The sequence below is a fragment of the Pan troglodytes genome, chromosome 23, assembly GCF_028858775.2.
Source record: "Pan troglodytes isolate AG18354 chromosome 23, NHGRI_mPanTro3-v2.0_pri, whole genome shotgun sequence".
NCBI lineage: Eukaryota > Metazoa > Chordata > Mammalia > Primates > Hominidae > Pan > Pan troglodytes.
Window position 1 is genome coordinate 33766635 of NC_086016.1, and position 11459 is coordinate 33778093.

At 47.1% G+C, this 11459-nt stretch overlaps 1 protein-coding gene across 2 annotated transcripts in view; it reads right to left on the bottom strand.

Moving 5' to 3' along the window:
• Positions 1-11034, bottom strand: part of PISD (phosphatidylserine decarboxylase) — a 43776-nt gene extending 32742 nt beyond the window's left edge. Inside the window, exon 1 of one of the 2 annotated variants that reach the window (XM_016939015.4) lies at positions 10614-11034. In XM_016939015.4, the coding sequence (XP_016794504.1) occupies positions 10614-10678 (65 nt within the window). In that variant the 5' untranslated portion in view covers positions 10679-11034. The remainder of the gene's footprint in view (positions 1-10613) is intronic. The other variant, XM_063808190.1, reaches the window with a different exon arrangement.
• Positions 11035-11459: the final 425 nt, after the last annotated feature.

The following is an 11459-nucleotide window of genomic DNA, read 5'->3' on the forward strand; positions in this document are numbered from 1 at the left end:
CGAGGCGGGCAGATCACCTGAGGTTGGGAGCTCGAGACCAGCCTGACCAACATGGAGAAACCCCATCTCTACTAAAAATACAAAATTAGCTGGGTGTGGTGGCACATGCCTGTAATCCCAGCTACTTGGGAGGCTGAGGCAGGAGAATCACTTGAACCCGGGAGGCAGAGGTTGAGATGAGCTGAGATCGTGACATTGCACTCCAGCCTGGGCAACAAGAGCAAAACTCCGTCTCAAAAAAAAAGGAAAATACTATTCTGGTTCAGTTACTTTCTCTTCTTTGTTTCATCTTTTCCTGAAGAAATAAGACATATTCCCAGTGGCAATAAATGACTATGCCAGCAAGCAAAGCATTAATGAGTTTTTAGTTGAGTTTCCCCTTAATCAAAGAGGAAATATCTCACTTTCAGTTCAGATATCACTTCAGTTTCACTAAATACTGACCTGAAATCTAAAGTTAAAAAACTGTATCCGAGTCAATAAACATTTTTTTCCTTGGAACCCTTTATGATAGAATAATTCACTCTATTATAAATGTTTAAATTGATATTTTTGTGAAAAATAGAATTGCATTTATTACTTTCACACTATAATATTTACTTTCGTGGACATTTAGTTATGTCTTTTGTGTGTGTGTGTGTGTCTGTGACAGAGTCTCACTCTGTTACCCAGGCTGGAGTGGATTTTGGCTCACTGCAACCTCCACCTCCCGGGTTCAAGCGATTGTCATGCCTCAGCCTCCTGAGTACCTGGAATTACAGGCGCATGCCACTGCACCTGACTAATTTCGTATTTTTAGTAGAGACAGAGTTTCACCACGTTGGCCAGGCTGGCCTCAAACTCCTGACCTCAAGTGATCCACCTGCCTCGGCCCTCCAAAGTGCTGGGATTACAGATGTGAGCCACAGCACTTGGCCCAAGTTATGTCTTGTATAGATATCCTACAAATGTTATCAGATTTAGGTACTTTCCTTTTTTCACATAAAATTTCCTTGCCTTACAAACACCTGGCTGAGCACATGATGGCTCACGCCTGGAATCCCAGCACTTTGGGAGGCCGAGGCGGGTGGATCACTTGAGGTCAGGAGTTCGAGACCAGCCTGGCCAACATGGTGCAACCCCGTCTCTACTAAAAATACAAAAATTAGCCGGGCGTGGTGGCACACACGCTGTAGTACCAGCTACTCGGGAGGCTGAGGCAGGAGAATCACAAAACAAAACAAAACAAACACCCCCCTTGCCAGGCTGGGCATTGTGGTTCACAACTATAATCCTGGCACTGTGGGAGGCTGAGGTGGGAGGATTGCTTGAGCCCAGGAGTTCAAGACCAACCTGGGCAACATGGTGAAACCCCATCTGTACAAAAAATACAAAAATTAGCCGGGCATGGTGGCATGTGCCTGTAGTCCTACCTAACCAAAAAGTTGAAGTGGGAGGATCGCCTGAACCCAGGAGGCAGAGGTTACAGTGAGCCGAAAACATGCTACTGTACTCCAGGCTGGGTGACAGAGTAGGACCCTGCCTTAAAAAAAAAAACAAAAAAAACCACACCCACCTTGCAGCATAGCACTATTGTAGCTAACATGATGAATCTGATTCTCCTATAGGCAAACAAGGAGAAAAAGCATCTTACCATGACGAGCCCCACCCCCAAGGCCAGACAGCTATTAACACAATGAAGGGTATATTTCAGTATATGAAAGTTCTTTCAGTTCTGAACAATGTTCATTTCTTAGACTGGATACTCCCACTGCCACAGCAAAAAGCCTAAAACCCTGCTTTCTAAACAGAATTTTAACGAGAAGTGCAAAAACTGACTAAAGGATAAATTGTTGTGTTCCGTATATTGCCGCATTGTGTTTTCCAGAATACTGAAAAACCCCTAACTGAAAGAATGTTTGCACAATGATTAACAAGGCTTTGTCTGACAGGAGGAAATAGGAATGGGAGATGATCATTTATGTATCCACCGTAACTGGACACAGGGCACTCAGGTGGTTTGTTTTGCATATCCATCTTCCCCCTCAGGAACCCTGCCCAAGAACAAACAGCTCAGCTTTTTGTCCACCGCTGTAACCCCAGCTGCTGGAACAAATACTGGGAAATGCTTCATTATATCAGTTTGGTACATCAGATTTAGGTACTTCCCTTTTTTCACATAAAACTTCCTTGACTTATAAACACCTAGCTGAGCATGGTGGCTCATGACTGTAATTCCAGCACTTTGGGAGGCCAAGGCGCGTGGATCACTTGAGGTCAGGAGTTCGAGACCAGCCTGGCCAACATGGTGAAACCCCATTTCCACTAAAAATACAAAAATTAGCCAGGTGTGGTGGCACACACGCTGTAGTACCAGCTACTCAGGAGGCTGAGGCAGGAGAATCTTATTACGGGATCGTCCCGATTTTCATATGAATGCTGTCATTTCTTCAGTCTTACACAAACACTGTCTACCATGCTATCATTCTTTGGTCCTCCCTACTTTTCTGCTCTCCTTCATTCCAAGCCTAAAAAGAGCTCTCCATTCACTGTTACCACTTCCTCACCTCTCAGCCTCTCTTAGTCCCACTCAGTAAGGTTTTGTTCCTATCACACCACCTCATCAAGGTCACCAACAACGTGCATGTTGCCAACACCAATGCACACACACATCTGAGGTCTCATCTTACTTGACATCTCAGCAGCATGACACAGTTGATCCTTCTCTCCTTGAAACACTCTTCACTGGGCTTTTGGGACCGTGATTTTTTTCCTATTTCTCTGGTTTCTTCTCAGTCTCTATTTGTGAATTCTCCTTTGCTTCCTAACTGTGGATTCTTGCCATGCCCAGGGTTCAGATCTCTTCTATACCTATAAACTCTCCCCAGAGATGCTTATCCAGTGCCATGGCTTTAAAGAACCATCCACTGATGACTCCTTCATTGCTCCTCCAGGGGCCAGCTACCCAATGGCCCCATTTTGAGTCCTCTCAAACTGAGTCTGTAGAAGACAGGATTCCCGACCCTCTCTAACTCACCTTCAATCTGCTCCTGTCCCAGAGTTCTCTATCCATAGGAGAGACTAGCCAGATGTTTACCAAATGCACTTCCTCTTCTGGACACCTGTTAGACTACATTTCCCAGCCTCCTGTGCAGCAAGGTGTGGCCATGAGACTGAGTGTGAACCAATGAAATCTGAGGATCATTCAGGCTTCCCAGGCATTCACCTCCAAGCTTACCCCCACCAGCCAGCTTGATGCAGACAAACATGCCGACTGTGGGAAGTATTAAAGATGGCAGGAAGGCCAGGCGTGGTGGCTCACACCTGTAATCCTAGTACTTTGGGAGGCCAAGGTGGAGGAATTGCCTGAGCTCAGGAGTTTGAGACCAGCCTGGGCAACACGGTAAAACCCAGTAGCTACTAAAATACAAAAAATTAGATGGGCGTGGTGATGTGCCCCTGTAATCCCAGCTACTGGGGAGGCTGAGGCAGGAGAATTGCTTGAACCTGGGAGGCAGAGGTTGCAGTGAGCCGAGATCACGCCATTGCACTCCAGCCTGGGTAACAGAGCAAGACTCTATCTCCAAAAAAAAAAAAAAAAAAAGATGGCAGGAGACTGGGTCCCTGAACATTGCTTGGAGAACAGCTGCCCTGCCAATCAGAAGCACCCAATGCAGCTTTACAAGAGTGAGAAACTTCTACGGTGTTAAGCCACTGAGAATGCTGGAGTTTATCTGTTACAGTACCAACATTACTATAATTAACACACCAGGTCAAAAAAAGATACCACCGTTCATCCAGCCACTCAGGTACAACCCCCCTTTTTTTTTTTTTCCCAGAGATGGGGTCTCGCTTTGCTGCCCAGGCTCAAGTGCAGTGGCATGATCATAGCTCACCGCTGCCTCAAATTTCTGGGCTCAAGGCATCCTCTCACCTCAGCCTCCTGAGTAGCTAGGACTACAGGTGTGCACCAGCACACTTGGCTAATTTTTAAATATTTTGTGGAGATAAATAAGGTCTTGCCATCTGGCCTAGGCTGGTCTCAAACTCCTGGACTCAAGTGATCCTCCCACCTCAGCCTCCCAAAGTTCTGGGATTACAGGCATGAGCCACTGCACCAGGCCAGGACTCGTTTTTGTTTTGTTTTGTTTTGTTTTTGAGATGCAGTCTCGCTCCGTCACCCAGGCTGGAGTTCAGTGGCGTGATCTCAACTCACTGCAACCTCCGCCTCCTGGGTTCAAGCAGTTCTGCCTCAGCCTCCCAAGTAGCTGGGATTACAGGCGCAAGCCACCACACCCAGCTAATTTTTGTATTTTTTTAGTAGAGACAGGGTTTCGCCATGTTGGCCAGGCTGGGCTCGAACTCCTGACCTCAAGTGATCCACCCACCTTGGCCTCCCAAAGTGCTGGGATTACAGGCATGAGCCACTGCACCCAGCCCAGGACTCATTTTTAAGTCCTTTCTTTCTCATCATCCACATTCAATCCACTGGCAAGGCAATGAAAACTACCACTGGCCAGGCTCAGTGGCTCACGCCTGTAATCTCAGCCCTTTGAGAGGCTGAGGCGGGTGGATCACCTGAGGTCGGGAGTTTGAGACCAGCCTCGCCAATATGGTGAAACCCCGTCTCCACTAAAAATACAAAAAACTAGCCGGCCAATATGGTGAAATCCCGTCTCTACTAAAAATACAAAAAATTAGACGGGTGTGATGGTGGTGGCCTATAATCCCAGCTACTTGGGAGACTGAGGCAGGAGAATTGCTTGAACCCAGGAGGTGGAGGTTGCAATGAGCCAAGATCACACCACTGCACTCCAGCCTGGGCATGACAGAGCGAGACTCTGTCTGAAAAAAACAAAAAAATAAAGGCCGGGCATGGTGGCTGACGCCTGTGAGAACTCCCAGCACGTTGGAAGCCCAAGGTGGGCAGATCACGAGGTCAGGAGTTCGAGACCGGCCTGGCCAACATGGTGAAACTCCATCTCTACTAAAAATACAAAAATTAGCCAGGTGTGGTGGTCGGTGCCTATAGTCCCAGCTACTCAGGACGCTGAGGCAGAAGAATTGCTTGAATCTGGGAGACGGAGGTTGCAGGGAGCCGAGATCGCACACTGCACTCCAGCCTGGGTGACAGAGCAAGACTCCGTCTCGAAAATAAATAAATAAATAAAACAGAAAGACAAGATCCCACATCTTGTCAGCCTCTCAGATCTCTAGCTACTTTCCCTCTCTTCCTCCTCACTCACTCCTCTTGCCACTCCTTGTCCACACCACATGTGCCCCTTTCCACACTCCTCCATTTGCTGTTTGCTCTGCTGGGCACACCCCTCTCCTATGTGGCTCACTCCCACATCATTTAGTTCTCTGCTCAAATGTTACCTCCTCAGTGCAGTTTTTCCTGAGCACTGTATGCCCAAGAGTTGGCCCTCTTGAGCACTAACTTCTTAATTTTTTTAAAAAATTTTTCTGGGTATGTAGTAGGCATATATATCTATGTGTTACATGAGCTAGTTTGATACAGGCATGCAATATGGAATAATCACATTAGGTAAATGGGACATCTATCCCCTCAAGCATTTAAGCTTTGTGTTACAAACAATCCAGTTATACTCTTTTAGTGTTTTGTTTTGTTTTTTTGAGATGGAGTTTTGCTCTGTCGCCCAGGCTGGAGTGCAGTGGCATGATCTCAGCTCACCGCAACCTCCGCCTCCTGGGTTCAAGCAATTCTCTGCCTCAGCCTCCCGAGTAGCTGGGATTACAGGCACCCAACACCATGCCTGGCTAATTTTTTGTATTTTTAGTAGAGATGGGGTTTCACCTTCTTGGCCAGGCTGATCTTGAACTCCTGACCTCGTGATCCACCCGCCTCAGCCTCCCAAAGTGCTGGGATTACAGGCGTGAGCCACCGCGCCCAGCCTTTTAGTTATTTTTAAATGTAATAATTTTAAATTATTTTTGACTATAGTCACCCTGTTGTGCTAGCAAACACTAGGTCTTATTCATTTTATTTTATATATATTTTTGAGATGGTGTCTTGCTCTGTTGCCCAGGCTGGAATGCAATGGCGCAATCTCAGCTCACTGCAACCTCTGACTCCCAGGTTCAAGGAATTCTCCTACCTCAGCCTCCTGAGTAGCTGGGATTACAGAAGCACACCACCATGCCCGGCTAATTTTTTTTTGTAGTTTTAGTAGTGACAGGGTTTGTTGGCCACGCTGGTGTTGAACTCCTGACCTCAGGAGATCCACACGCCTGGGCCTCCAAAGTGCTGGGATTACAGGTGTGAGCCACTGCACCTGGCCCATTTTATTTTTTTGATACCCATTAACCATCCCCATTTCTTCCCATCCCCCCACTACCCTTTCCAGCTTCTGGTAACCATCCTCCTACTATCTCCATGAGTTCAACTGTTTTAATTTACAGCTCCCACAAATAAGTGAAAACATGCAAAGTTTGTCTTTCTGTTGAGCACTAACTTCTTAATTATCTTGCTTTCTTTTTCTTCATGGCATTTCTTATTACCCAAAATGAATGGATTCTGCATGTATTCAGTTATTTGTTTACTGTATGTATACCTCGATGAACACGGAGTTTATCTGTGTTCTCACTGGCCTTCAATCTCAATAGTGAGAGTATGCCCCAGAAAGATGAATGGATGGGTTCAAACAGATGTCTCTTCTACATGCATTCTACATCGCATCCTGCAAGTAGGCAATTAAAGCCCACAATTGAGCACTCCAGTCTGCCTGTGCAACTCAAATCTCAGCGCTGCCACTTCTTAGCAGCTGTGTGACCTTAGGAAATTTCTTAACTAATCTTAAGCCTCAGTTTCTCCACCTGCAAAAGCAAAACTCGCCTCATTAGAAGACAATCATGCAAAACCTTAGCTCAGGGACTGGCACCTAGTTAGACTGTTATTAAAAGTAAGAGTTGATATTCAGCTGACATACACTGGGATGGTCATATCAATCATCTATGACCAGCATTCACTCTCACTAGTCTGTCTCCATGGCATCCTGGTTATAAGTTTGTTTGTTTGTTTGTTTGTTTTTTGAGACAGGGTCTCACTCTGTCACCCAGGCTGGAATGCAGTGGTGAAATCACAGCTCACTGCAGCCTCGACCTCCTGGGCACAAGTGAACCTCCCACCTTAGCTTCCCAAGTAGCTGGGACCACAGATGTGCACCCAGCTATTTTTTGTGGAGAGGAGGTCTCACTATGTTGCTCAGGTTGGTCTCGAACTCTTGGGCTCAAGCAATTCTCCTGCCTCAGCCTCCCAAAGTGTTGAGATTACAGACATAAGCCACCACACCTGGCCAGTTGCACTATTTTTTCTCTTTTTTTTTTTTTTTTTTTTTTGAGACAGGGTCTCACTCTGTTGCCCAGGCTGGAGTGCAGTGGCATGATCTTGGCTCACTGCAGCCTCAACCTCCTGGGCTCAGGCGATCCTCCTACCTCAGCCTCCCAGGTGGCTGGGACTACATGTATGCACCACTATGACCAGCTAATTTTTGTGTTTTTTGTACAGATGGGTTTTTGCCATGTTGCCCAGGCTGGTCTTGAACTCCTGAGCTCATGCAATCCACCCACCTTAGCCTCCCAAAATGCTGGGATTACAGGCATGAGACACCACGCCCAGGCCTAAGACATTTTTAACATCACCCCTAGTAGTAACATTTTGCCTATAGTCCTTATGTCTCCCTTGCTTTCTAAAGCTGTGAAAGTTCTCCTAAAACAGAACGGACAGACCTCTTGAAGGCTTTATCCCGTATTCCACCATGTATTACAAGTATATAGTAAAGTTCCTTGAAGACAAGGCCTATTTCAAATGTTTTTAATTTCTTCATTTGCTCCTCTTCCCTTCTCTCTTATCCCTTCTCTATGGTCCGTTGACAGTGTGGTTTGCAGTGGTAGGGATGCCATAAATATTTCTGATGGAAGTCATGCACGAGAAGCTACTTCCTAGGTACTATTGTCCGTACTTGCCTGAACCTAAGAATCACCTGTAAAAACTACAGTTGCCAGAGCCCCAACTTATATCTACTGAATCTGAAATTGGCAGTAGGATGGGGGCATATCTGGAATCTTTTTTTTTTTTTTTTTGAGACGGAGTCTCGCTCTGTTGCTGATGCTGGAGTCCAGTGGCGTGATCTCGGCTCACTGCAACTTCCGCCTCCCGGGTTCAGGAGATTCTCCTGCCTCAACCTCCTGAGTAGTTGGGACTACAGACACACGCCACCACACCCGGCTAATTTTTGTTAGAGACGGGGTTTCACCATGTTGGCCAGGTGTCTCGATATCCTGACCTCATGATCCACCCACCTTGGCCTCCCAAAGTGCTGGGATTACAGGCATGCGCCACTGTGCCCGGCTTTGTTTTTTTTAATCAGCCAGCCTCCCAAACTACAGCAGGCTCAGAGAGACTCCCAAGGAATCTCTATTTCTAACAAGCATCCCAGCCCACTCAGCCCATTCTTTTATCAAATGAGTTTGGGAAACATGGCCCTAAATTATCACCCAAGATGTTATCACCTGTCACACATCACCCAGTTATTGAAAAACTTACCTGAAATATAAGGTTTTCATTTACACATCTCACAAATAGGCACTGGTTTACTAAAAACCCACAGAAATGTTATCTTTTTGGTTTGTGTATTAATATCATTTCTATCTTGATATAGAATACCTTTGAAAATTAAGGTTTCTTATTGTACCCAAATCTTCATCTCTCTCACCCACTGCATCTAAGTCTAGCCTTAACTATCTACACTGGTACTAAAATATAGCTTCTTTTCTTTCCCTTTTAATGATGGTGACTGAGGTACAGCCTCCTCTCATCATTTAAAAAAATTATTGTAGGTGGACTGCGATGGCTCACTTCTGTAATGCCAGCACTTAGAGAGGTGAAAGTGGGTGGATCACTTGAGCCCAGGAGTTCGACACCAGCCTGGGCAACATGGTGAAACCCTGTCTCCACCCCCACCCCAAAAAAAATGCAGCTGGGCGGGGTGGCGTGCACCTGTGGTCCTAGCTACTCAGGAGGCTGAGGTGAAAGAACTGCTTGAGACCAGGAGGTGGAGGCTGCAGTGAGCCATCATCACACCACTGCACTCCCTCTTGGGCAACAGAGTGAGGCTCTGACTTCCAAAACAAATAACAACAACAACAAAAAAAATTTTTTAAGAGTGTCTCATTTTAGTCCTTTCAATTCGTGACACACTTTATTTATTTTTAATTTTTTTGAGACAGAGTCTCACTCTGTCGCCCAGGCTGGACTCCAGTGGGGCAATCTTGGCTTATTGCAACCTCCGCCTCCCAAGTTCAAGCAATTCTCCTGCCTCAGCCTCCCAAGTAGCTGGGATTACAGGTGCCTGCCACCACGCCCGGCTAATTTTTGTATTTTTTAGTAGAGACAGGGTTTCACCACATTGGCCAGGCTGGTCTCGAACTCCTGACCTCAAGTGATCCACCCACCTTGGCCTACCAAAGTGCTGAGGTTACAGGCGTGAGCCACCGCGCCCAGCCTGTGACACACTTTAAATGAATTCAGGGTTGACTCATACACAGCACGCCTGGTAATAACATTGAAAACAAAGTCTCCTGCCCAAATTCTAACAGTTACCACCACAATGCAGAGCCCTCTCCTGAGAGATAATCATTTCTGTACAGTTAATGATGAAAGAGTGACGCTTTCATAACAAGACCAATGATGGTTTCTGTTCCCTCTCAGTCCAAATCCAGTGTCCGTCTCCTCCCAAAACAACAGGTTATCCTCTGATCAACGCTGACAAAATGAACCCTGTAGGAAACACACAAGTATGGCGCATCTCTCAAATCTTAGCTCTTTGAAATGACACCAGGCAGCCGACTCTGAATCACAGCTACAACATTTTAATCCATTTTCCGACACTCCAAATGCTCTAAGCTATTTTCTGTATAACAACTGCCCTCACGGCGGGCAGCCTGAGAGAAAGATCGTCGCGTGAGGGGGTACCTTGATGGGGGTCCTGGCTCTGCTACAAACTGGCTAGGTGAACTTGAGCAAATCCCTCCCTCTCTCGGAGCCTCAATCTCATTAACTCCAAAGAGAGACAGCTGGACTTAGACCCCTCAAGTCTCCCACATTTCTAAGAACCTAACAGCTGGGGGTCACAAGGGTAACCAAGACTCTAGCCCCATACCATATTGTTTTGAGATTACCTAACCTAACCCTCGAGCTTCAAAGACTAAGATCCAGAAATGAAAGTTGCCTGACACTCAATCTAGTGTCCTTCCCACAGGACATCGCTCCTTCTACGAAAACGAACACACGAGAAAATGGCATCTGAACATCTGAAAGCCCTGCCTCGACTCAAGAGACGGGCAGGTAGCCTATTTCATCTGATTTTTGTCCCTCGTGAACTTCCACCTAGCTGGAAAGGGCAAAGCGAGAGCTTCTAGGCCACACCCTAAGTAAATCCGGACCGCCCTACGCAGGAGCAGTCGCACCTGCTCCTAAGCTCGAGGTGAAGGTGGCTCCGTCTCCACCCGAGCTCGCCTCAGAGCGAGCCCGCGACACAGAAACATCTCTCTTCAGACCCCAGCTTGGCCCAGGTTGCCCCACGCCCCAAGGTAGTCTCTCCGCGCTGCTATACCTGCTCCGCCACGGCGCGACCCCGTGCAGTAATCCCAGGCATCGGTGCCCCACGGACGTCGCCATCTTGTCTGCTCCTTCTCAGCGAGCCACGCCCCCTTCACACGCTGGGCGCACGCTTAAGGCGTCACGAGTCTCGAGTTCAGTGGGCCAATGAGAAAAGCGCGGGTTGGGGGCGGAGCCGACTAAGCTCCGCCCTGTGGCTACTCCCCGCCTAACCCGCTTGGCACCTGCGGAGGTAGGGGAACTAGTGGAGCTGTAGGTTTCGCTAAACCTGGGCTTGGTCGCAGCACTGCCACTCCTCCTCCTTCCCTCTGGGTGCCTTTCCTCATGTACCTGGAAAATCTGAGTCATCCAAGATCCAAGAATGTCGTTTCAAGTGATCGAACTTGCTCATTTTACGGATGGGGAAACTGGGCATCCATGACTCAGCTCTCGTTTTTTAAGCGCCGGAGTGTGTTGTGAGCACTTTGCAAGCATGGTGTCATATCATTCTTATCTCCTACCGCTGTGCTGCCAGGGAGACCGGGGGCAAACGGTCTTGGATCACCTAGAAATGCAACCAGTCGTTAAATTCGGTGCCTGGTGCTTGCTCTTGAAAAGGTTCCTATCTTCAATTGTAAGAGGAAAACGAGTTTTCAATCATGTCTGCTACTTTTTACTGAGCACTGACTAGAGACTCGCAGCTAGGCCCGAGACATTATCCCCATTTTAAAGATGAGGTACCTGAGGCTCAGGAAGGTTAAGCAACATCTTCAAGGGTACATAAAGGGCATATGCCCAAAGACTATAAAATAGTGAAGCCAGAATTTGAACATACGTCTCTGACTCCAAAAACCATGTCCTA